The sequence below is a fragment of the Cibotium barometz genome, chromosome 17 (assembly GCF_041138505.1).
Source record: "Cibotium barometz isolate CiBa-2024 chromosome 17, ASM4113850v1, whole genome shotgun sequence".
NCBI lineage: Eukaryota > Viridiplantae > Streptophyta > Polypodiopsida > Cyatheales > Cibotiaceae > Cibotium > Cibotium barometz.
In genome coordinates, this window is record NC_141062.1 from 17,953,738 (window position 1) to 17,981,667 (window position 27,930).

Below are 27,930 nucleotides of genomic sequence, written 5' to 3' on the forward strand. Positions count from 1 at the left end.
CTTCTGACACAGGAGAACCCAGATGGTGTACTTCTCTAGTACACATGTAACTTCCCCCATGTGCTTCCAGCTAGAAGAGGCTTGTGGGCGGGAGAGGGGGCTGATTGCAGCTCCACTTATTGGTGCATGGGGACCGTGATTCGGAGTTCCAAGCATTAGACATGTGGCAAGACATGGTTATCTTTGGTACAACAGAGATTATGAACTGGGTCTGTTCCAAGTTCATTGTTCGAGGCTTTTGGAACGTGATGTGTTATGTCCACTGTTGGGGATTATGGGCACGGTGTGTCCAGCAGCTCATCATCTATTCTTGGATTTCACTGCACACTTGTGTAGGAATTCGTAGCCAAGCAAAGTTCCTTGTTCATGGTGGCATTTTGTTTCAAGGAAACAGGTTGGTGAATACTCTCTCCGAGGTGATTCTAGTATTCGCAGTGCTGGAGGGTCCATGGTTGCCTCTTCATTGGCTTATCTTCTTCCGACTCTTGCACACTATGAGCTACAGAGGGGGTGTTAGAATTTATGCATCTCAGTGTTTTGGGGTTGTACCATTTATTGGGTATTTTATGCATTTTCTCCTATTTATTTGTCTTGTGAGCAATTGGCCAGTCCTAGAGGTAGTCGGCCAGCTCACTCCTTGAGGCTTGGAAGTTGGAAGAGGCTTGAGGGAGAAAGACTAGAGTGCTTGTGTGAGAGGAAGAGGCTTGAGGGAGAGAGTGCTTGTGTGTGTGTGTGGCTTGAAGCTTGACCAATGAGCAATGAGACTTGAACTTCCTTGACTCTAGAGGCTTGAAGGCTTGAAGGTGTGTGTGAGGAAGTGTGTGTGCGCGCTTGTTCTTATATAGATAGGCAAGAGGGAGAGGCAAGAGTCTTGAAGACTTGAAGAGGCAAGGCAAGAGGGAGAGGCTAGAAGCTCAAAAAGGAGGGCCAAGAGGGCCACTATGGCCCTTGTGACTATGGGCCAAAGGCCTTGAACTATGGCTGAAAAAGGCCCCAAAGCGGACGTCCACCAACGGTCATAAAAGCGACCGTTGGGCTGCCCAACGGTCACTTGACCGTCCCCACAAGATCCGTCCCCCACACCGTCCTTGCCCAGATTCACTTGTGAAGCCCCTTGTCTAGTGGGAGACATATGGGTGTATGCTCGGCACTCTTCAAAAGCTGGCTTTGAGCCTCCTAGCGCAAGATTGCTCTTCGGGTGCATGTGAGAGGAACTGGAGTGTCTACTCACTCCTCATACACACGAAGCTATGCAATCGCTTGAGCACATGACAATTAGACTGGCTAGTCTATTGCCGCACTTACTTGCACATGGTGCAGGCCATGCATAGCATGGATAGTGCTAGACAGGTATATATGCATTTGTATTTGTATTTGTATTTGTATTTGTGTGCTAAGTGCTTTAGCCTTTATGAATTATGAATCGTGATTCATGATGTATCACACTTTCAGGTAATTAGTAAATGTTTCATAACTCGTTGAAAATTTAATGAATCATGAATGTAGGTGAATGTGGACGAGTTCAAGCTAACAAGGGAGACTCTTCAGAGTGTCCAGTAGGAACCCGATGAGGGCAAGGAGATGCTTTTTGCAGAGCTCTATAGAGAGCTGGAGGCAGTTGATCGACAAGCTACTCGTACTTGGTGTGGGCGTGGAGCTTGTGGCAGAGGAATTTGAGTCGGTGGTTGCAGAGTGACTATTCGCTGTGGCCCGAGTTTGACTTTGAGTGGCACGGGCCACTCAACTTCAGTGCATACTTACGTGAGATGCGGTTCCGGTAGCTCATGTGTCGTTGCAGATGAGGATGCACCTGTTAGCGTGTCACTTGGGCTTAGAGAGCCGAGTTTGACGATGAGGGCAACCTCCTTAGCGAGGGTGATATCGAGTAGTACTCGGCCTCAAAGGCAAAGTCTCCTTCTTCGCATTTATCTCTTGACGAGTATTCTCACTCTGATAGTGATAGTGATAGTGATAGTGGTAGCCCTCCCTTCCTCCTTGGTACCAGGCTCTAGCCTTAGCCTTTAGGGCCTATTCCTATGTTGACATCTTGTTTTGCCTTTTTTGTACTTGTGTCTAGCGCGCACTGCACCAGCTTTTTTGATCTAGGATATAGCCTACATGCTCTTGTACTTATGTTCTTCATTTTTAATGGAATTTTGGCTCATGACAACTACTCTAACCTTTGATGTAAAAAATAATCGTACACTTATCTCACCGCATGCCAAAAATCTTCCGGTACCATTTAGTATCATAATGTATTGTAGTGTACCGTATCGTATTTTTTGTATGTGACAACTATGGGCCTTGCACTTGTTAGAAAGTGGATCAAAGTGAGACAAGTGGCCTCACACTTGGCACTTTAGCTTTTATGTGGCTCTTCGCTTGTCATCTTAGCCTTCTCTTGCCATTTTAGCACATGGGAGGCCCAAATCTATAAATTGGAGCCCTCTCTCTTCATTTAGGGAGGTTCTCTTGCTGCACACTAGCCTCTACCATGTTGGTTGCCCGCATTCTCGTCAACTAATACTTGTGGAGAGTTCCTACAATCCTCCACTCCCCTCAACAAAAGGTTTATTTATTTCTTTAACCTCTTGATGGTTGCACCGTCCCTGTACATGTTGGGTCGGGGAGGATACGTGCAGCACAACCCTAATGCACACACACCGAGATAGAAATGCAGGAGAGAGAGAGAGAGAGAGAGAGAGAGAGAGAGAGAGAGAGAGAGAGAGAGAGAGAGAGAGTGAGGTGTTGGAAATTGTGTACTTAATAATAATAAGATATGTAAGTACAAGTACAATATAACCTAGGACTAAGTGCCCAACACACATAAGTGTGTTCACACGGGAAAAAACCTATGTCCAGTCGTAGGGAAAAAATGCCCATGAGTAGGTCTATTCACACTAGAACTTCTTGGAGGACAAGATGGTCAACAAATCCCCCTGAAGTGAACATTGTGTAGCAGACTACCCTCTGAAGGACAAGATGGTCAACAAATCCCCCTGCAGTGAACAGTGTGAACGGAAACAGGGTGTAGCAGACTACCCTTGTAGCGGCTGTAAGCTCAAAGCTTTGCGGAAAGCTTCGAACTTTCCCTCAAAAGAGGCTTCGTAAACCAATTTGCTACATTGGCATGTGTAGGCACATAAGCCAAGTCAATTTGTCCTGCATGGAGCGGCGAGCCTTTCCGTGGCATAATGATAGTGAACCTCAATATGCTTTGTGCGGGCATGAAAAACTTGGTTTCATGCAATTGCCAAAGCACTCTGATTGTCAGTATAAATGGTGGTAGGAGACTGCTGTCCAACACCAAGATCGGCTACTAGGCGTCGTAGCCAAACACATTCCACAACAGCTGTACATGCTGCCTTGTATTTAGCTTCACAGCTCGAAGTGGCCATTGTAGGTTGCTTCTTACTGAGCCATGAAATACATGAGTCACCAAGAAGAAAATAGTGACCATTGGTTGACACCCTTGTGTCATAGTATGCTGCTCAATCAATGTCTGTGTATGCCTTCAAGCATAATGTAGAAGACGTGCCATAGAATAAGGCAAAGTTTGATGTGCCTTTAAGATATTTGAAAACAGGTTTACATGCTTGCCAATGCATAGTGCTTGGATAGTGCATAAACCTGCTCAACTGGGAAACAACATAGTGAATATCCAAACGAGTAGAGTATAAGTAAATGAGGCATCCCACAGCCTGTTGATAGATAGTAACATCAAATGGCTCTCCAGCATGCTCAAGTGACGGCTTTAAACCTGGTTCCATAGGAGTGGAAACAGACTTACAATCTGACATTTAAAACCGCTCAAGGAGTTGCTCAACATCTCTCTTTTGAGATAGCATAATAGCCCCCTCAACTGAGACAAACTGTATGCCCAAGTAGTAATGCAAATGCCCCATATCTGGGACATCAAATGCATGCTGTAAATCAGCTTTGAAAGTTGAAATATCACCCTCTTCAGGGCCAATAATGAGCATGTCATCAACATAAAGAATGTGTCACCATTTGGCCACCAATTGGTCAACCCGTGCTTTCTCATCATGTATGTACATTGGATTGGTGTCCATGGTAGTTGTATATGCCGGTGATTGATGCCACTCATGTGATACTGTGGACTTGGCTTTCCGTTGGGACTTGTGCCTCTGTGTGCATGCCCAGAAATGCCAGGTGGATTGGTGTTCCATTGGATCTCGTACCTCTCGTGTACTTGCCTGGAGCACGTCTATTTTGGTATAGTCTCATGAACGGGAATTGTCCATACCAATGTTGCATTGCATAGCATCTTTATGTGCTTGCTTGCAATTGAAAGTGTATGCTGTTTTCATGCTTGCTTGACCAATGTGTAGTTCCGGGTAAGGGGACACCCGTCCGTGAACCGTGCTTGTGAAACTGTATGTTGACATTGTTATGTGGCATGTGACAGGTGGTAAGTATTGGTCATAAACCTGGCCTTAGGAGTTAACACTAATTTATAAGTGAGTGTGTACACACCTCATTAAGTTTTGGGCGACCAAAACTCACTTATAAATTATGACCAGCCCGGTGTTCACACATACTATTTTCCCGAGGTGGACAAAACCCAATGTCCACCGCTTAGACCTTATCTCCTTTGTACAAAGGGAGTAACCAGCCATGTATCCTTTCTAGCTTGCTTCACAAAGCACCTGTCTGCCTGCCACCTGTTGAAATGTCAAGCTCGTATACAGCTGGAGGATAGCACATGGGTGCTGACAGAGTGACAGTATGGTAGATGGATATCGTGTGGTGTGTTTATGACCTCGTCCAGCTGGTCATGTGTGGTGTGGACATTACATTAGGTTTACTTTGTGGTGTGGACATAACACTATGTTGTGTCCTCTTTTGTGTGTGTGAGAGAGATGATGACTATGGCTTCTCTCCTTCTTTATGATTGATGAATATGGATTAGGGTTTGCTTCTCTTTGTGTGTGCTCCCTCCTCCTCCTGTTTTTTATCATGGTATCAGAGCCTAGAGCTCATTAGTTGTGTTGTGAGAGTGAGTGAGAGAAGAGGGAAGAAGAAGAAGAAGCTGTGAAGATTTCCATTGAAGCTGTGGAGCAAAAGAAAGCTGTGGAGCTCACCTCGGTTACAGAACTGAAGCTTGGCCTAACGGGTAAGAGTAGCAAAACTCTCTTGAGCGGATTGCAGGTGCCAAAGAGCAGGTTCAGTGAAGATTGAAGTGCATAAAGCAAGCAGAAAATTTCTGGTTTTGAAGCTTTCATGGAAAGCTTGTGAAGGAATGTATTTTGTCAAATGTATTGGGGCAAATACAAAGGAAACACAGAGGTTCTCATGTATTGTGAAAGGGCACATGTATTAGCAACACTGGAGCAAACCATTGCATGAAACATTGATGTATTTCACGAGATTTGTGAAAGAAAAATTCTGGTTTTTTTGACTCCTGCAAAACAGAGAATATATGCTCCATGGAGGATCAAATGCGGCAATACTACTCAAAATTGGAGCTTGCCCTTCATACCCATGATGCATTAGGTCATAACTAAGGATCCTATCAACTCAATGGTTATAACCCCTCTCTCCTAGAGCCTCAGAAGCAGGCGGCGCTTTTCTGTAGCAGTTTTGGGACATGTTTCAACATTTTTCACGCCATTTACTCATTTCTACACCATTTGATGCCATTCAAAGCTTGGGGAGTTGAGCAAAGGCATTGCTAAGGCATTGTGAAGCTTGGTTGGAGCTCATTTGTTGGATTAAGAGCTCATTGAAGTCAATTATCAGTCATTTGCAGGTTTACAGAACTGTCTGCAGAAACAGAGTCCTACTAATCAAAGCATTAATCCCTACCTGTAGCAAATTAAGCTAATTCCTTTGGTACAAGCAAGGAGCTATGAGTTGCTAAACTTTTGATTCAAAAAGTTTTGAATTTGGATGAGATTTGAAGAATCTATGAGCTTTTTAGTGACTGTTGGTCACTGACATATGCAGAAATAAGCAAACCAGAGAGTCACATTTTTTATTGTAGCTCACTCAACTTGAAGAATTTGGTCATTTTCTCTTAGGAGCACTTGGAGCAAAGTATTGGGAAGCTAAAGCATACCTCAAACTTGCATTTCAAACACTTTTTGAAGGATTAAGGATCATTCTTTGACTGGTTTTTTTATTGGTTCTCTGGCGAGAAAAAAAACCAGAAAATTTCAACTAAACTTTTTTGAAGTGTAATGCCTTGGATGGTTGAGATACATGCATTGGAGAGTGTTTGGAGATAAATGTGTATGCAAAACACATATTTGAAGCATTTTACAAAGGATTGAAGTCTTGGACAGCATTTGCAAGTGTGACATTACAGGGTACATTTAGTACATTGTTTCGAGTACAATCAATCTGTAAGCAAACATGGGAGATGGTCCGGTACAAATTGTTGGAGAGAAGCTTGACAGAACGAACTTTCAAGTGTGGAAGTTTCGAATGAAGAGTTTTTTGAAAGGCAAAGGTTTATGGAGTCTCGTGTCGGATGAAGACCCGGAGCCATTTCTACCGCCTCAACCAAATAATGCTCAGTTGGTGGCTCACAAGCAATGGGTAGAGCAGTCTTCGAAAGTGTTGCATTACTTTTCAATATGTGTAACAGATGCCTTGCTTATTCACATCCAAGATGCAAATACATCGAAAGAAGCATGGGATATATTGTGCCGAATGTATGAGACAGACACTGGTGCAAGGAAGATACAACTAAAGCAACAGATTCACAGTGTAACACGAAGGAATAGGAGTATACATGAGTATGTTCAAGAAATCAAGGGTTATGCAGATTCACTATCATCAATTCATGCCCCAATGGATGATGATGATTTGGTTGCTCTCACATTGCGTGGTTTAGGCCGAGAGTACAAATCTTTTGATACTTCCATCTCAGTAAGGTTGGGAGGAATGCCAGACTTTAATGACCTTGTGTCATTGCTCATTGTGGAAGAATTAAAGCTTGGACTTGGTGGTATGAATATTACAAGTGGTGCATCCTCATCCAGTAATGATGAGCATGCAAGGAATCAGGCTTTTTACTCATCTAGAGGCTCTCGAGGCAGGGGGAGATTTGCCTCTCGAGGCCGTGGAGGACGTGGTTGGAATGACAGGTCTACTCGACCACAATCAAATCAGAATTTTCAGAATTCACAGTCATCATTTGGACCACGTGGAGGTCGTGGATTTCAATCCCATAGGGGGAGAGTTGGAACAGGTGCTCGTGGTAGAGGACGATGGCAAGGTCCTCAACAAAATTTGAATGGGATTGAATGTCACTATTGTGGCAAACTTGGACATATGGCAAAAGATTGTTACAAAAAGCAGAATGATGTCAGGAATGGAAGACCACAACATGGAAATTATGCATCTACTAGTAACAATGATGGGAGTTCAAATCATCTTTTTGCAATGAAGCACATTATGGGGACAGTGGATTCTCAGAATGCTGGAGATGAGTCATGGTATATGGATTCGGGTGCCTCAAACCACATGACATGTCATGGTGAGTGGTTTGAGAAGATGCAACCATTGGGTACAAATGGTTATGTGGTCACAGGAGATGATACTCAGCATCTTATAACACATGTTGGCAGTGTGCCTTTGAGGATGCATGATGGAAATGTGAAGAATATGTCAGAAGTGCTATATGTACCATCCATTACAAAGAATTTGGTATCAGTAGGCCAAATGGTTGAGCAGGGACTACAAGTAAGATTCAATGAGAATGGCTGTTTTGTGGAAGACTTTAAGCATTGCTGCAGATTGATTGCCAAAGGTAAAAAGGAAGGAAGGTTATTCAAACTAGATGCAGGCATACCAGAATTGAGCTCAGCCATGTTTTCAAAGAGCAATGGGATTGTGCAGGACATTGATATGTGGCACAAGAGGATTGGACATGTCAATATACAGAGATTAAAGAACATGCAAACAAGAGGCATTGTCAGTGGATTGCCTAGATTCAAATATGATGGACATATACATGTTTGTGAAGCCTGTCAGTTTGGAAAGCAGGCAAGGTTGAGGTTTCCTAGAGAAGGAAATATGAGTTGCAGGCCACTTGAGAACGTACATAGTGATGTAGGGGGTCCTGCACAAAACCCATCTATCAAAGGCAGTTTATACTATGTGACATTCATAGATGATTTTAGCAGGATGACATGGATATACTTTCTGAGAGAGAAGAGTGAAGTGTTGGAAAAGTTCATGGATTTCAAAGCTCTTGCAGAAAAGCAATATGGCTGTTGGATTAAATGTTTGAGAACAGATGGAGGTGGTGAATACACCTCAAAAGCTTTTGAGCATTTTTTGAGGAAGCATGGAATAAGAAGACAGTTGACTTGCAGGTATACACCTCAGCAGAATGGTGTGGCTGAGAGAAAGAATAGAGTCATATGTGAAGTGGCAAGGGCAATGCTCAATGAAAAGAGCATGCCAGATTACTATTGGGCAGAAGCATGTGCTACTGCAGTGTATATTATGAACAAAACACCTACAGCAGCCATTCCTGGAAGCACGCCAGAGATGCGGCTTACAGGTTATAGGCCAGACATTGGATATCTCAAAGTTTTTGGATGCATAGCTTATGTACATGTGCCTGACGAAAGAAGAAGGAAGTTGGATCTTAAGACAGAGAAATGTGTATCTGTTGGATATGCACAGGATCGAAAGGCATACAAATGTTATAACCCTCAAACTAGACAAGTGGTCATCTCACGAGATGTGGTGTTTGATGAGCTTGCTAGTTGGTACAAAGCAAAAGATGAGGGAGTCATTGAGTCACTTGAGGCAGATGTGCATGTGAACTTGCCACAAGCAAGTTCTAGTTCTACTACTATGTCTGGGCCAGCAGCAAAAGCTGAGAGTAGCAGTGTACGTCCATGGTCAGGACGTTTGAGGCATGAGAGTGTGAGCACTGGGAGTAGTGCTATGGATAAAGGAAAGAAGAAGGTCGAAGGAATTGGAATCACAGGTTATGAGTCATCTAGTTCAGAGAGTTTGGATGAGGAGCTTGGCATACCTGTTTTACGCACACCTGGTGCTAGGCAGGACAGATATGTGCCACCACATGCTAGAGTTACAGGTGTACAGAGTGACCCGCATGCATTGCGGAGATCCCAGAGAGTCAGATATCCAGTTGACAGATTGATATATCGAGATTTTGCTATGCACTATGCATACATGACATCTATGGTGAAGCATGTGGAACCTACATGCTATACAGAGGCTATTGGAGAGCATGTATGGGAGAAAGCCATGGATGAAGAGATGGATGCTTTGGACAAAAATGATACATGGAAATTGGTTGAGTTACCGCAAGGAAAGAATGCAATTGGTTGCAAATGGGTGTATAAGGTAAAGTGCAAGTCAGATGGCAGCCTAGAGAGACATAAAGCAAGGCTGGTCGCTAAAGGATACGCACAAACTTATGGTCTTGATTATGATGAAACTTTCAGCCCAGTGGCTAAGATGGCTACTGTGAGGTCTATCATTGCACTAGCAGCACAAAAAGGTTGGGCTTTACATCAAATGGATGTAAAAAATGCTTTCTTGAATGGTGAACTACAAGAAGAGGTGTACATGGAACAGCCAGAAGGATATGTACATCCAGAATATCCTACTTTTGTTTGCAGGTTAAAGAAAGCAATATATGGTTTGAAGCAAGCACCTCGTGCTTGGAGTGACAAGATCAGCAGATATCTTGTCAGTATTGGATTTGTGGTTGGAAATGTAGACTCTTCACTTTATGTGAAGAAGATACATGATGGTATCGTGATGATAGTCATTTATGTTGATGATTTGATTATCACAGGTGATTGTGGGAAAGGCATTGATGAGGTTAAGGCCTCTTTATGCAAAGAGTTTGATATGAAAGACCTTGGTGATTTAAGGTTCTTTCTTGGCATTGAGGTGATAAGAACAAGCAAGGGTATATGGCTGGTGCAAAGGCAATATGCACTTGACATTCTGGCAAAGTATGGTATGACAGCATGCAAACCAATGTTGATGCCATTAGAGCAAAACATGAAGCTTAGGGCTGATTTGGGTGATGAGCTTGATGATATCACCATGTACAGAAAAATGGTTGGTAGCCTTATCTACATGACCATTACGAGGCCAGATCTCAGCTATGCAGTTGGTTTGGTAAGTCAGTTTATGCAGAGTCCTCGTAAACCTCACTTGGATGCTGTGAGACGTATTCTGAGATACGTCAAAACTACCGTGCATTATGGTCTTTTCTATGAGGCAGGAAAAGACATGCATGTCTATGGATATATAGATGCAGATTGGGCCGGTAGTGCATATGACAGGAGGTCTACCAGTGGCTATGTTTTCAGCCTTGGTAGTGGAGCTGTGAGTTGGAGCAGTAAAAGCAACCTACAGTTGCTTTATCTACCACAGAGGCTGAGTATCGTGGAGCAGCCATAGCTGCATGTGAGGCTATGTGGTTGAAGAAGTTGCTAGATGATGTCAGGTTACAGAGTGATATGAGAGTTGTCATTCATTGTGACAACATGAGTAGTATTCAGCTTGCTAGCAACCGAGTTTATCATGCCAGGACCAAACATATTGAGGTCCACTATCATTTCATCAGAGAGAAAGTGCTAGATGGGCATGTTGATTTGACATATGTACAGACAGATGAGCAGGTTGCAGATATCTTTACCAAAGCACTTGGTAAGGATAAGTTCGAGTAATTCCGTACTAGATTGGGAGTCTTAGAGATGGACATGTCGAGCTTGAGGGGGAGTGTTGAAATGTCAAGCTCATATACAGCTGGAGGATAGCACATGGGTGCTGACAGAGTGACAGTATGGTAGATGGATATCGTGTGGTGTGTTTATGACCGCGTCCAACTGGTCATGTGTGGTGTGGACATTACATTAGGTTTACTTTGTAGTGTGGACAGAACACTATTTTGTGCATAACACTATGTTGTGTCCACACTACAAAGTAAACCTAATGTAATGTCCACACCACACATGACCAGCTGGACGCGGTCATAAACACACCACACGATATCTATCATGCACAAAATAGTGTTGTGTCCACACTACAAAGTAAACCTAATGTAATGTCCACACCACACATGACCAGCTGGACACGGTCATAAACACACCACACGATATCCATCTACCATATTGTCACTCTGTCAGCACCCATGTGCTATCCTCCAGCTGTATACGAGCTTGACATTTCAACACTCCCCCTCAAGCTCGACATGTTCATCTCTAGGACTCCCAATCTAGTACGGAATTACTCGAACTTATCCTTACCAAGTGCTTTGGTAAAGATATCTGCAACCTGCTCATCTGTCTGTACATATGTCAAATCAACATGCCCATCTAGCACTTTCTCTCTGATGAAATGATAGTGGACCTCAATATGTTTGGTCCTGGCATGATAAACTGGGTTGCTAGTAAGCTGAATACTACTCGACCTCACAGTAGCCATCTTAGCCACTGGGCTGAAAGTTTCATCATAATCAAGACCATAAGTTTGTGCGTATCCTTTAGCGACCAGCCTTGCTTTATGTCTCTCTAGGCTGTCATCTGACTTGCACTTTACCTTATACACCCATTTGCAACCAATTGCATTCTTTCCTTGCGGTAACTCAACCAATTTCCATGTATCATTTTTGTCCAAAGCATCCATCTCTTCATCCATGGCTTTCTCCCATACATGCTCTCCAATAGCCTCTGTATAGCATGTAGGTTCCACATGCTTCACCATAGATGTCATGTATGCATAGTGCATAGCAAAATCTCGATATGTCAATTTGTCAACTGGATATCTGACTCTCTGGGATCTCCGCAATGCATGCGGGTCACTCTGTACACCTGTAACTCTAGAATGTGGTGGCACATATCTGTCCTGCCTAGCACCAGGTGTGCGTAAAACAGGTATGTCAAGCTCCTCATCCAAACTCTCTGAACTAGATGACTCATAACCTGTGATTCCAATTCCTTCAACCTTCTTCTGTCCTTTATCCATAGCATTACTCCCAGTGCTCACACTCTCATGCCTCAAACGTCCTGATCATGGACGTACACTGCTACTCTCAGCTTTTGCTGCTGGCCCAGACATAGTAGTAGAACTAGAACTTGCTTGTGGCAAGTTCACATGCACATCTGCCTCAAGTGACTCAATGACTCCCTCATCTTTTGCTTTGTACCAACTAGCAAGCTCATCAAACACCACATCTCGTGAGATGACCACTTGTCTAGTTTGAGGGTTATAACATTTGTATGCCTTTCGATCCTGTGCATATCCAACAAATACACATTTCTCTGCCTTAGGATCTAACTTCCTTCTTCTTTCGTCAGGCACATGTACATAAGCTATGTATCCAAAAACTTTGAGATATCCAATGTCTGGCCTGTAACCTGTAAGCCGCATCTCTGGCGTGCTTCCAGGAATGACTGCTGTAGGTGTTTTGTTCAGAATATACACTGCAGTAGCACATGCTTCTGCCCAATAGTAATCTGGCATGCTCTTTTCATTGAGCATTGCCCTTGCCACTTCACATATGACTCTATTCTTTCTCTCAGCCACACCATTCTGCTGAGGTGTATACCTGCAAGTCAACTGTCTTCTTATTCCATGCTTCCTCAAGAAATGCTCAAAAGCTTTTGAGGTGTATTCACCACCTCCATCTGTTCTCAAACATTTAATCCAACAGCCATATTGCTTTTCTGCAAGAGCTTTGAAATCCATGAACTTTTCCAACACTTCACTCTTCTCTCTCAGAAAGTATATCCATGTCATCCTGCTGAAATCATCTATGAATGTCACATAGTATAAACTGCCTTTGATAGATGGGTTTTGTGCAGGATCCCCTACATCACTATGTACGATCTCAAGTGGCCTGCAACTCATATTTCCTTCTCTAGGAAACCTTAACCTTGCCTGCTTTCCAAACTGACAGGCTTCACAAACATGCATATGTCCATCATATTTGAATCTAGGCAATCCACTGACAATGCCTCTTGTTTGCATGTTCTTTAATCTCTGTATATTGACATGTCCAATCCTCTTGTGCCACATATCAATGTCCTGCACAATCCCATTGCTCTTTGAAAACATGGCTGAGCTCAATTCTGGTATGCCTGCATCTAGTTTGAATAACCTTCCTTCCTTTTTACGTTTGGCAATCAATCTGCAGCAATGCTTAAAGTCTTCCACAAAACAGCCATTCTCATTGAATCTTACTTGTAGTCCCTGCTCAACCATTTGGCCTACTGATGCCAAATTCTTTGTAATGGATGGTACATATAGCACTTCTGACATATTCTTCACATTTCCATCATGCATCCTCAAAGGCACACTGCCAACATGTGTTATAAGATGCTGAGTATCATCTCCTGTGACCACATAACCATTTGTACCCAATGGTTGTATCTTCTCAAACCACTCACCATGACATGTCATGTGGTTTGAGGCACCCGAATCCATATACCATGACTCATCTCCAGCATTCTGAGAATCCACTGTCCCCATAATGTGCTTCATTGCAAAAAGATGATTTGAACTCCCATCATTGTTACTAGTAGATGCATAATTTCCATGTTGTGGTCTTCCATTCCTGACATCATTCTGCTTTTTGTAACAATCTTTTGCCATATGTCCAAGTTTGCCATAATAGTGACATTCAATCCCATTCAAATTTTGTTGAGGACCTTGCCATCGTCCTCTACCACGAGCACCTGTTCCAACTCTCCCCCTACGGGATTGAAATCCACGACCTCCACGTGGTCCAAATGATGACTGTGAATTCTGAAAATTCTGATTTGATTGTGGTTGAGTAGACCTGTCATTCCAACCACGTCCTCCACGGCCTCGAGAGGCAAATCTCCCCCTGCCTCGAGAGCCTCTAGATGAGTAAAAAGCTTGATTCCTTGCATGCTCATCATTACTGGATGAGGATGCACCACTTGTAATATTCATACCACCAAGTCCAAGCTTTAATTCTTCCACAATGAGCAATGACACAAGGTCATTAAAGTCTGGCATTCCTCCCAACCTTACTGAGATGGAAGTATCAAAAGATTTGTACTCCCGGCCTAAACCACGCAATGTGAGAGCAACCAAATCATCATCATCCATTGGGGCATGAATTGATGATAGTGAATCTGCATAACCCTTGATTTCTTGAACATACTCATGTATACTCCTATTCCTTCGTGTTACACTGTGAATCTGTTGCTTTAGTTGTATCTTCCTTGCACCAGTGTCTGTCTCATACATTCGGCACAATATATCCCATGCTTCTTTCGGTGTATTTGCATCTTGGATGTGAATAAGCAAGGCATCTGTTACAATTATTGAAAAGTAATGCAACACTTTCGAAGACCGGTCTACCCATTGCTTGTGAGCCACCAACTGAGCATTATTTGGTTGAGGCGGTAGAAATGGCTCCGGGTCTTCATCCGACACGAGACTCCATAAACCTTTGCCTTTCAAAAAACTCTTCATTCGAAACTTCCACACTTGAAAGTTCGTTCTGTCAAGCTTCTCTCCAACAATTTGTACCGGACCATCTCCCATGTTTGCTTACAGATTGATTGTACTCGAAACAATGTACTAAATGTACCCTGTAATGTCACACTTGCAAATGCTGTCCAAGACTTCAATCCTTTGTAAAATGCTTCAAATATGTGTTTTGCATACACATTTATCTCCAAACACTCTCCAATGCATGTATCTCAACCATCCAAGGCATTACACTTCAAAAAAGTTTAGTTGAAATTTTCTGGTTTTTTTTCTCGCCAGAGAACCAATAAAAAAACCAGTCAAAGAATGATCCTTAATCCTTCAAAAAGTTGTTGAAATCCAAGTTTGAGGTATGCTTTAGCTTCCCAATACTTTGCTCCAAGTGCTCCTAAGAGGAAATGACCAAATTCTTCAAGTTGAGTGAGCTACAATAAAAAATGTGACTCTCTGGTTTGCTTATTTCTGCATATGTCAGTGACCAACAGTCACTAAAAAGCTCATAGATTCTTCAAATCTCATCCAAATTCAAAACTTTTTGAATCAAAAGTTTAGCAACTCATAGCTCCTTGCTTGTACCAAAGGAATTAGCTTAATTTGCTACAGGTAGGGATTAATGCTTTGATTAGTAGGACTCTGTTTCTGCAGACAGTTCTGTAAACTTGCAAATGACTGATAATTGACTTCAATGAGCTCTTAATCCAACAAATGAGCTCCAACCAAGCTTCACAATGCCTTAGCAATGCCTTTGCTCAACTCCCCAAGCTTTGAATGGCATCAAATGGTGTAGAAATGAGTAAATGGCATGAAAAATGTTGAAACCTGTCCCAAAATTGCTACAGAAAAGCGCCGCCTGCTTCTGAGGCTCTAGGAGAGAGGGGTTATCACCATTGAGTTGATAGGATCCTTAGTTATGACCTAATGCATCATGGGTATGAAGGGCAAGCTCCAATTTTGAGTAGTATTGCCGCATTTGATCCTCCACGGGGCATATATTCTCTGTTTTGCAGGAGTCAAAAAAACCAGAATTTTTCTTTCACAAATCTCGTGAAATACATCAATGTTTCATGCAATGGTTTGCTCCAGTGTTGCTAATACATGTGCCCTTTCACAATACATGAGAACCTCTGTGTTTCCTTTGTATTTGCCCCAATACATTTGACAAAATACATTCCTTCACAAGCTTTCCATGAAAGCTTCAAGACCAGAAATTTTCTGCTTGCTTTATGCACTTCAATCGTCACTGAACCTGCTCTTTGGCACCTGCAATCCGCTCAAGAGAGTTTTGCTACTCTTACCCGTTAGGCCAAGCTTCAGATCTGTAACCGAGGTGAGCTCCACAGCTTTCTTTTGCTCCACAGCTTCAATGGAAATCTTCACAGCTTCTTCTTCTTCTTCCCTCTTCTCTCACTCACTCTCACAACACAACTAATGAGCTTTAGGCTCTGATACCATGATAAAAAACAGAAGAAGGAGGGAGCACACACAAAGAGAAGCAAACCCTAATCCATATTCATCAATCATAAAGAAGGAGAGAAGCCATAGTCATCATCTCTCTCACACACACAAAAGGGGACACAACATAGTGTTATGTCCACACTACAAAGTAAACCTAATGTAATGTCCACACCACACATGACCAGCTGGACGCGGTCATAAACACACCACACGATATCCCTCTACCATACTGTCACTCTGTCAGCACCCATGTGCTATTCTCCAGCTGTATACGAGCTTGACATTTCAACACTCCCCACCTAGAGTGGACAACTCACCACCTCATTCTTCCCCCTCTCTAGAAGAAGACGTCTCCTTCATGAGGGCTTTTGGGTTGTATTTTCTGCACTTTCTCCTTCCCAACTCCATATCCAAGCTTGCTAAGGTGTTTCCCAAGCTTCCAAGAGTGTTTCCAGGTGCTAATCACTCTCCTACACACTCCCAATGATTGAAATTCAGCAAAACAGCTCTCTTTCTTGCTGTAATTTCTGGTCTTTTTGCTGAAAATCCTAATTTCAGCCCTCCTTTCTCAAGTTGAACCATAGGGGAAGCTTTCCCAGGGTTCCCTTCATCCTCTTGAAGACTTTTGTTGCGAAGAATTGCGACAAATCAAAGATTTCAACACTCCAAGCACTTCCATCGCAAAGATATCCGCTGTCGTCGACTCTACTTGCAATTGGTAAGCTTTTATACTTAAATATGGAAGCAAGTAGCAGGAGGCAGGAACCGGATTACAAGATCACATACCCTGTGTAGTGTTCTTTTGGCCTACGTGCTCTCTTGTAGATTGTTGCTACCATGTTTTGGTGGAACAATAGAGAGAAGATGGTAGGGAACATGGGCACTTGAGAGGGTAGTGTGAGTTGCAATTCTACACCGATAACCGCTTGTTTGCAATACTCTATTCATATGCATTGGTATGGAAATCTGGTCAGAAATGCCCATGACACTATGTACTTGATTCTCCCAAGATCAATATACTCTATTTGAGGGAGGGGCTGGCCGTTCCGGCTCATTGTGTGTCTCTTGTCAATTCAGCACATTACTTCTTGTACTGAGCATGTGTCCATCAAATCTTAGTGTATTTAAGTGTATTGATTAGCAAAGTTTTTCAACCAAGTTACAAAATGAGGATGAGCACGTTGTCCCCAATGTGGCGGACATAAAGTGTACTTGCAGTTGAACTGTTCTGAAACCCTTGGTAGTCAAGTATGCATGAATCTTTTGGTACCAAGCATGAGGAGCCCGCTTCAAGCCATATAGTGCTTTATGTAAGCAACATACCTTGTGTTTTGTACCCTTTTGAACAAAGCCAGGAGGCTCAGATGCATGCCCTTCCTCCTGTAAATCACCATTCAAGAAGGCGGTTTTGACATCCAACTGATGGACATGCCATCCTCTTTGTGTAGCCAATGCTATAACTGTATGTATGGTGGTCATGCATTAAGTGGGAGAAAAAGTCTCCTCGTAGTCAATGCCCTCACACTGGGCATACCCTTTGGCAACCAATCTAGCCTTATGGCGATCAACAGAACCATCAGGCTTACGCTTCAGCTTGAAGACCCATTTTGTGCCAATGGCATGCCTGCCAGGAGGCAAGTCACATAACTCCCTTGTACCATTCTTGTCAATGGAGTCTAACTATAACTGCACGACTGCAACCCAATTGTCATCCTCCAATGCATCAACATGAGAAAGAGGCTTCTCATTACATGCGGTGGCAACAAGAGCTGTATGTACTAAATGTGCATGGCGAGAGGCAGCACGTGTACGACCTGGCATAAAAGAAGACTGTTTGCTATCACGCAAAGTCTCAACCAGCCATCTACGAACAGTCTTTGACTTCCCAGTATCTGCATCTACCTCTGCCAATACATCTCCCAACATATCTTGATCAATTTGAGGCATTTCAGGATCAATTTGGGGCAAATTTGGTTGCTGATTTTGCTGATTTTCAGCAGGCATAGGTGGCTGTAAATGAGCCTGTATGGGCTCCACATTATCCGCATTTGTATTGAATAAAGGCAACAATCCAATTGATGGCTGTTTTGTGCATGAAAGAAGGGGTTGAGATGCATACTCATCAAAGATAACATCCGTGGATACAATGATCTTACCCATAGTAGGCACATAGAGTCGGTATCCCTTGCTCTCACTACTATAGCCAACAAAAATGCATTTGATTGCCTTTGCATCAAATTTATGTCTTTGTTGTGTGGGCACATGCACATATGCCAAACACCCAAAGACTCTCATATGAGTCACCATTGGAATCCTGCCATTCCATGCCTCATAGGCAGTCATAGATTTCAAGGCTTTAATGGGGCAACGGTTAAGCACATAATTTGCACACATAACCGCTTCAAGCCAAAACTTACTAGGCAGATCCTTGCTCTTGAGCATGCAACATGCCATCGCCATAAGTGTATGATTACGTCTCTTTGCACACATAACCGCTTCAAGCCAAAACTTACTAGGCAGATCCTTGCTCTTGAGCATGCAACATGCCATCGCCATAAGTGTACGATTACGTCTCTCTGCAACTCCATTTTGCTGTGGTATTACACTGATGGGAAATACCATGTAACTGCATGTAAGATGTGAACTCATTTGACAAATATCCCCCCCCCTCGTCGATCTGTACGCAATGTGACAAGCTTGTGTCCACAAGCATTTTCAGCCATGGGACGGAAATCTTTGAAAGTTGCAAATGCACCTGACTTCACCTTCAAACCATACACCCAACAGAAACGAGTGTAATCGTCAATGAAAGTAATGAAATACAGATGTCCTCCAAAAGATGGAGCCCTCATAGGGCCACAAAGATCACAAATTCGGATTACCCTTCATGAGTAGACGAAGAGTGGTGGCAAATCATGGTAGGACTCCGACAACCCCTGAAGTACAGTAGATACAAGTGAACTATCTGGAATGATCTCATCAATGTCGATGAGCTGCATCCTTGAGATCCTTGATGCGGTGAGATATTTGTCCATAGAATCACCCTCATCCATATGCTCAGTATCAATCTTCTTTCGAAGATAGGCCACACGAGCCTCATGGAACCTGATACATCGAAGCAAGTACATCCCATGCACCTTTTGCAGAAGTGCATGAACGGATATGTGGTATAACTTGCCTCTTTCAAGAGAGGGCAATTATTGCATGAGCCTGAGCATCTTTTGCATCCCACCGGAGTTGTTCTTGTGTAGGGCAAGGGTACTGAAGTGACACCACCACTTGAAGATGCAACATCACATGCATCCACAATCTGTGCTGCAGTAGCAAGAGCAATGGGTTTGGGTTCTGTTCCAGATACATACACCTACAAATTTTTGGTAACCAATACATGTTTCATCATGTATGTCCACATAGGATAGTTGGTGTCATCCAACTTATCCTCAGTTGTAAGCATGCCAAATACATCATTGCTTGCCATTTCAACCTGCAAAAGATACTGTGTCCCACGCCAAATGCAAATATCCACTACACTGCAAGTGTCGTGCTATTGATTGTACCCAATAGGCACACATAGCTCACTGATTTGTATGACCTGCAAATGTATAAAAATGACAAGTGTGTAGGAAAAGATGATTTACAGGTGAGTGTATTGCTGAATCTGATGCAGAAAAACCCCCAAATGTCAAATTGGAAGGTAGAAGTCACCAATGGTCCAATTTTGAGCCCAATGTCGAATAGCAGGCCTCCAATGTGAAAGCTCCAAATTAATTGTTCAACGTCGATCCAATGCTTGCAAATGGTGCTCAATGTCACAAAAATGTGAAAAGCCCCAAATTTTACAGGTGAAATCGGAGTAGATCTAAGATTTCGGGAAGGGGGATATTTGTAAAAATGCCCAATTTTAGAGAAGGGGAAAATGTGCTGAGAGTCAAGAGGTATGGTGAAGTAGGTGGGCGCTTGGGTATAGCAGGTTTAGTAGGTGGACAACTGTACGATGGGCGGCAGTACGGGCTGAGGTACAGATAGGTACGGACATGCGAAATCAGCTGAGAGCTGTACGGACAGATGCGGGAGAGCGAGGCGAACACATGGTTGATGTCAAATCTGATTTTAGGGTTTGGTCGTATAATTGAACACACTGGTCGTACAGCTGAAAATTAGGGTTTTTTGAAACGCCTCTAGAATCAGATTCGCAATGGTCTGATGAGTCCCGTGTATGAAGGGTTTGGTTAGATTCAAGGAAAAAACCCTAAAATCGGCTGAAAAACACTAAATTGCTGAAACCCTAAAATGAGCAGATTCCGAGGTGCAGCTATAGGGACAGAGGTGAAAACCCTAATTGCAAAGATGCAGGTCCCAATGGAGGGGGTGACATTGTTTTGATACAAATATTGGGTCGGGGAGGATACCTATAGCACAACCCTAATGCACACACACTGAGAAAGAAACACGAGAGAGAGAGAGAGAGAGTGTGAGGTGCTGGAAAGTGTGTACTTGATAATAATAAGATGTGCCCAACACACATAAGTGTGTTCACATGGGGAAAAAACCTATGTCCAGTCATAGGGAAAAAAATGCCCATGAGTAGGTTTGTTCACACTAGAACTTCCCAGAGGACCAGATGGTCAACAATGCCGGCTGATTTGTGTACTATACCAGCTGAATGGAGGCTTGTACCAGCTGATTTGAGGGCTGTACCTACTGTACCAACCCTTCCACTCGCTTATCAGCCACTGTACCTGTTGTACCAGCCCTTGTATCTATTGTACCAGCCCATGTACTTGCTATACTGGCTGAATGGAGGGCTGTATGTGCTATTTCAGATTCTATACGTGTTGTACCAGGTATATGGAATATATTGTTGGCTCGGCATTTCTACAGCTTGTGTACCAGCTGAATTTTATGGTTGCCTCGTGTTGGGTTGTATTATGGCATTTTTGTATATGGATAATCTTGCATCTCCCGTGGGGAGAGTAAGGCCCGCAAAGCTTGTACATGATATTCTCCTTGGGTAATTATATACTCCAAGGTAGGGGTTGGCCCATTCCAGCCTCTTTGGCTGTGCACATCTCTCTTTTATGGTTTTATGGATTAAGTGGCATTTGTTTAAGGCTATGACCAATTGACGTGTTTAATTGCATTAATGGTCAAGTGTTTTTGCGAAACCCCCTTCCACACCCCCGCTTGGAGTTACATTGGAGGCCTTCTCGATTGGGACCTTGTTAATTTGGGAGGCGTAAATTGATATCAAGCAAGGCCAAGCCTCCACATTTTTAATCATCACAATGAGCTCTACCCAATCTAGATGCAAACTTCCAATAATCAGGCATTATGTTAAATATGTAATTGGTGCATGTGAATTGGCACATAGGTGGCATGTCAAGATAGTTCCCAAAATCAATGTATAATGTGCTTTAAGTATTGGAAGCTTTTCTTGAAAGGCCATAATAACATGAAAATAATGTGGCACTGCACTATTGAGCTCCATAGTATCAATTATTGATTGAAGTGTTGTAAGTGTGTCATGTATTGAAGCTTGAAAAATGTAAGCATTGCATATTTTTTCCCAAAATTATGCCTATATGTTTACTTTTTCACCCATTTTTTTGCAGAGCCGAGGACCTCCGTGGCCCATTCAAACGGTTTGGACCCCTCAGAGATATTTATCTACCAAAGGATTATTACACTGGGTATTTTCTCCCACGTCCACACCAAATTATTTTCAATTTTGTGTCATACTCAAGTTAAACTGGTGCTGCGTATCAGCAAAGTTACTGGCTAAAGATCAGTCACTTTATTCCCATCGACAATGCATTTTATGATTACTCTTCGCAAGAGAAATATGCAATATACTTCACAAAGAACCCCCAAAGCTTTATCTGCATGGGACAATGCATGTGCCAATTTGTGCTCTACTTGGGGGCCTGCTGCTTAGAAAACCCACATCACGTGGGGATGATAAGGTCTATTTTACATATTTTGTGAAGTTATAGATCATCTTTTTTGAGTATACACACCTTCAAGATGAATATTTAACACCCCAACTGTAAATCAGATCTATTAGAAGCCAACAAATCATTACCCACAAATGTAGGGACTGTTAGTAGAACTAATAAAGAAAGCATCTCTTGTGCGCTCAGGTGTTTTCACACACGCCTGTTGCTTATGCATACATGCATGTTGCTACATGTATGTAGGTTTGTATGTATGCATGCATGTATGCATTTATACACCTGAGCTGTGGGCTATAAGAAGGAATCCGAAATTATTGCAAAGGGTGTTGGATTTTGAGACCATGTTTCTTATTCGAACATGCCATTGCCCATATGTTGAGAGTATTGATACTTTCTGTTGTCCAAGATGTCTCATACTAGGAGGATTGCCGACGTGTGGCAGTGTGACAAGCCTGGCTTGTAAATTTCAGTGCTCTTGTATGCCCTTCCTAACATGTGTTCTTCAAGGCTGTATAGATGGTGTGCAAGATGTTTCTGAAGAGGCTCTTTTGAAGAAGTGGTGGGAAGATAATACTTGCAGGGATTTGATTTCAAGTTCTCCATTCTCTTATTTCAAGTGAAGATTATGATGAAGTCTCACTCATGTAGATGAGCAGGCAGTCACTAGTGACTTTTTCCAAGGTCAGGATGAGATATCTTGACTCACATTCTTTTAATGGAAGAAATACTGGTCTCAGGTTGCTACAGCAATCAAACTCTGACCCTTTAAGCAGGACTGTTGAGGGGTTGGATGCGGTATAGTTGCTTTTTTGGTGCCTGATAAGTTATGGATCGGCATGCAGGCAACCTCGTGGCTTTGGATTCGTGCAGTTTCTGGATCCCTTAGATGCAGAGGAGGCACAGTACTATATGAATCATCAGCTTCTTTATGGGCGCGAGTTAACTGTGGTTTTTGCCGAAGAGAATAGGAAAAAACCTGCAGAAATGAGAACTAAAGAGAGGCAGAGGTAATCTTTTGCTAAGATCTTTCTTGTCTTTCTTCTTCAGTAGTGTTTTTGTGAGAAAGTTAACTGTCTGCACTGTGATGGACAATGATTGTCTGGTCTTCTTAGCTGATTAGTCTTCTGTGGTGTGTTTTGATAAGCAATTTGTTTTTGTAATTGGATTTATTCAGGGGTCGAGGGTTTTCAGAAGATGATGGACGATCTTACTATCCTCATCATGGTATGGAGTTTTTAAAAGACAAACTTTTGGTGCTTGCAATTTATGATGCTCATGCCTGATGTGTATCTTATGCTGGCGCTCTGCTTTTTAAGGTCGGTCAAAGTCACGCTCTCGCTCTCGAACACCACCGAGGGGACACCGCTGCTACTCACGGTGTGTTCTTGATACTTATTTCTTTTCAGAAATGTTCTTAAATTGAATCTGAGCCTTTTGCAAATAGACTAGGAAGAGGGGAAGGGAAATATGAAGTCACTTGTAGCATTTGGGAGTGATGATATGAAAGGGTTGTAGAAAGCAATGCTAGGGTTAGCTACGGCTATGGTGGCTGGAAGAGAAACATGGCTATGGTGTTGGACTCGACAGTGAGATAGAGGGAAAAGATAAGACTAGCAAGGTAATGTGTGTATTTTCCATTCAGTAAAGTGCCGCTTTAATAGGCAAGAGCCTTCCCATGCTAGAGGACCAAAGAGTACATGTGAAGGACCATCATTCCAACACCCTCCCATGGTCCAAACATGGGTGGACTTAGGTTTTTACAAATGTCAAAATCAAGGTGCCAAGGGAAAAATTCACACACACCCACACCTTCTAGATGAAGTACACACATACAACTAAAGATATGGCCTTGCTTCCAACAAACCCTCCTCAAGGGCTCTCTCTCTTGCTGTGTCAAGGATAAATCTTAGACTCATGGTCTAGTTTCTCAAGCCAGTCAGGGGTGCCACTTGGGTAGGAACCCCCCTCAAGGGCTGTCTCTCCTACTGTGTCAAGGATAAATCTCAGACTCATGGTCTAGTTTCTCAAGCCAGTCAGGGGTGCCACTTGGGTAGGAACCCCCCTCAAGAGATATCTCTCCTCACCTATGTCATGAGTTTTTCTCACGCTGATGAGGGGTTCTACATGAGTAGGGACAACCAAACAGGAAGAAGGACCAAACAACCACACACATTCCACATGGCCTACATCATAGGTGACTAGAGGAGTGGTTACAACCAGAACAAGTACTTGATCTAGGGTACCATGCAAACAAATGTTCCAAACACAAACAACACATAACGGAACATAACACAACATATATCTTGGACTTAAATAAGCCCAGACATACACAAAAAAATAACACACATAGATTTGACACACACAAGAACATAGATTTGTGCTTTGTAGCACCACATTTTTTCTTCACCCTTACTTGATTCCAACTTGCCTTACTCATCTGGTGGCTCAGAGGTTGAATCATTACATACAACATATTTTCATCTCTCGGGAAAAATTAGGGTTTTCTGAAATTGATGTTATAGGAGGTTGTAGCACCCCTTCAATGCTTGTAATGCACCCTCAATTTTAAAAATGATGAAAAACTTGAGATTAATGCCTCAATTTTTCTGGTTTGCAGAAAAAAGTTAAAATCCCCAAATATGTACCTTCTTGATGCTTTTGATGGAAGCTCTCTTCTTCTTCATATTGTTTTGATGCTGGGTCTCCCCTTTTTCGAGATGTGTGCAGAAAGAGTGGGTTTTGACATTGGCGGTGGCCAGTAGCAATAGGTTGGTGCCTTTAATTAAAGCTTTTAATATGCCTTATAATATAAGGCTTATAAAGCCTTAGACAAGGCTTAAAAGGCCAGATATAGCCGGTGGCACTAGGATGCTAGGTGGACAGCAACAAATGATGTTACACAGCAGTAATGGTGGTCGACAGTGAGCAGCACACGCTCAGTAGGTAGGTGCTCATTGTAGGGCAGGAGCGCTATGCTGTGATACCACTTGTAGAAAAAGCAATGCTAGGGTTAGCTACGGCTATGGTGGCTGGAAGAGAAACATGACTATGGTGTTGGACTTGACAGTGAGATAGAGGGTGAGAGAAAGCGTGTGGGAAAGACAATAAACCAAAAGATAAGACTAGCAAGGTATCGTGTGTATTTTCCATTCACTAATGTGCCTCTTTAATAGGCAAATACATGTGGCCTCAATACATCATGAGTGATGTCACATCAAGGTGACCCATGTGCCGAGTTGCACCTTCTAGATACATCCTCCATTGATAGAGAGCCTTCCCATGCTAGAGGACCAAAGAATACATGTGAAGAACCATCATTCCAACACGGGTGATCCTTGCAAACACAGGTCACTTCCACAACAAGCTTTAAGCAATTTGAATTTCCTTTAAGGGAGAAAATTGTCTCCAAGTTGAACTCACAACCTTGTGAAATGGAAGCCAAGGGCAAAACCACTATGAAGGTACTCAAGGGTTAGGGTTAGGGTTTACACAGGTTCAAGCAAGCGTGGAAACCAAGATGAGAGAACACGACTTCCAATATGCTTCAATGAATAATAATCAAGTACAATAGCCACATGATAGTGACCCTAAAAGATAAGTGTTCACATGTCCGGCCATAAATGTGCCGGGTGGACCAAAACACTTATAAACTGCATATAAGTGAAACTTAACTAAACTGGGGGAAAAAACCTCCACTAACTGAAGTAAAAAGTGCCCCAGTAACCTACTGATGATCACTAGCACTCCTCTGGGTGCATACACAGCATAAAACCCAACAAACCCCCCCTGGGGTGATATGTGATCACTGTACATCATCCACCAAAAGGAAACAAATTCAAAGCATTGCGGAATGCTTCAAATTTTGGACGTGGTAATGCCTTGGTGAAGATGTTTGCCACATTCTGATCTGTAGGACAGTAGATCAGACTGATATCTCCTGCCTGGAGTCTCTCCCGAACAAAATGATAGTGAATCTCAATGTGTTTCGTGCGAGCATGAAACACAGGATTCCTGGCCACAGCAATGGCACTCTGACTATCAGTATAGATAGGTGTAGGCTCCTCCACTGAAATATCCATATCAGTCATAAGACGACGCAGCCAAACACACTCAACAGTAGTAGTGTAGGCTGCTCTGTACTCTGCCTCACAAGACGAAGTGGCCACTGTGGTCTGTTTCTTGCTTAGCCAAGAAATGCATGAAGCGCCAAGGAAGAAACAATTTCCACTAGTGGAATGTCTGGTATCAAAGTCACCAGCCCAATCTGAATCACTGTAAGCATGTAACTGCATGTCACCCCCCTCAGGATAAAGCAACCCAAGAGACAAGGTACCCTGCAAATAACGGAATACACGCTTCACAGCTTGCCAATGTGACAACCGTGGGCTGTGCATGAATCTGCTCAACTGAGAGACTGCATACTGAATGTCTGGCCTTGTATTACACAAGTAAATGAGGCACCCAACAGCCTGAGCATATGTAGTGGCATCAAAGGAAACACTGTCATCTTGTAGTGACAGTTTCATCCCAGGCTCCATAGGAGTACTAATAGGCTTGCAATCCTGAAATTTAAACTTCTCTAGAAGTTTAGCAACATAGCGTGATTGCAACAACCCAATGCCTCTGTTATCCTGCACAAACTGTATGCCCAAATAGTAATGTACAAGGCCCAAGTCAGACATGTCAAATGTCTGTTGCAGTATCTCTTTAAAAGCTGCAATTTTGTCATCATTTGATCCCATGAGCAAGAGATCATCCACATAAAGACTGATGACCAGCAGATCTGGCTCTTCTTTCTTCACATACAAAGTGGCCTCTGATGGACTGTTCACAAATCCCTGAGTGAGTAGAAAAGCATCTATTTTTGCATACCAAGCTCGTGGAGCTTGTTTCAAACCATACAAGGCCTTTTTCAGCCTGCATACTTTCCCCTCATGACCATGTTCTGCAAATCCCATGGGCTGAAATACATAAACTTCCTCCTCGAGGTCCCCATGTAGGAATGCAGTCTTTATGTCCAACTGGTGAACAACCCAACCACGATGTGCAGCCAATGCAATGACACACCTAAGTGTCGACATACGGGATGTAGGAGCAAATGTCTCCTCATAATCAATGCCCTTCTTCTGTGCATAGCCCTTTGCAACTAGACGGGCTTTGTACCTGTCAATGGATCCATCTGCATGTCTTTTCAACTTATAGACCCATTTAGTACCAATTGCTTTCTTGCCTTTGGGCAGATTAACCAAATCCCATGTTTGATTCTTTTTAATAGAATCAATCTCATCCTGCATGGCTTTGTTCCAATGCACATTATCTCGTGCATCCACAAATGAATCAGGCTCATCATCATCCTGTAAACTGGCTGCCATAACCAGATTCAAATCCATGATGTGTGCATGCTCATTGGTCCTTGTCTCCCTACGAGTACGACCAGCAAGAGGACCCTCTAAATGGCTGTCCTGTTATGTCCTCAAATACCATCTAGGTATATGTCTGACCTGTGGTGCCTGCTGTCCCATATTTGGTTCAGCTTCTGGCTCATTTGGCTGCTGAATTTCTGCACCACCTACATCATTTGCTGGCTGTCCAGTACCCTCATGAGTTGGATCACCAACTGTGGAATGAAACTCCATGGGTAGTAGACCTTCAAACACATCATTTTCAGCCTGATTTGCCTCATAACCAGCCATGGATATTTCTGATTTTTCATCAAAAATCACATCCCGACTGATGAATATCTTCCTGGATAGTGGGTCATATAACCTGTAGCCCTTGCTCTCACGGCTATACCCAACAAAAATGCATTTTGTGGCTTTATCATCAAGCTTCCTCCTCAACTCTTTGGGTATGTGTGCATATGCAAGACACCCAAAGATACGAAAATGCGATACAGAAGGCTTGCGGCCATGCCAAGCCTCAAAAGGAGTAATAGAAACCAATGCCTTTGTGGGACATCGATTCAAAATATGACAAGCACACATTACTGCTTCCACCCAAAAGATATGTGGTAGTCTTTTTGCCT

The 27,930-nt window shown here is 42.9% G+C and overlaps 1 protein-coding gene across 2 annotated transcripts in view; it reads left to right on the forward strand.

The window, feature by feature from the left end:
* Nucleotides 1-27,930, forward strand: part of LOC147629727 (uncharacterized) — a 90,324-nt gene that overhangs the window by 17,533 nt on the left and 44,861 nt on the right. For both annotated transcript variants that reach the window (XM_086811269.1, XM_086811270.1), the window contains exons 3-6: nt 21,564-21,641; nt 22,748-22,912; nt 23,080-23,129; nt 23,222-23,282. In XM_086811269.1, the coding sequence (XP_086667395.1) occupies nt 21,564-21,641; nt 22,748-22,912; nt 23,080-23,129; nt 23,222-23,282 (354 nt within the window). The remainder of the gene's footprint in view (nt 1-21,563; nt 21,642-22,747; nt 22,913-23,079; nt 23,130-23,221; nt 23,283-27,930) is intronic.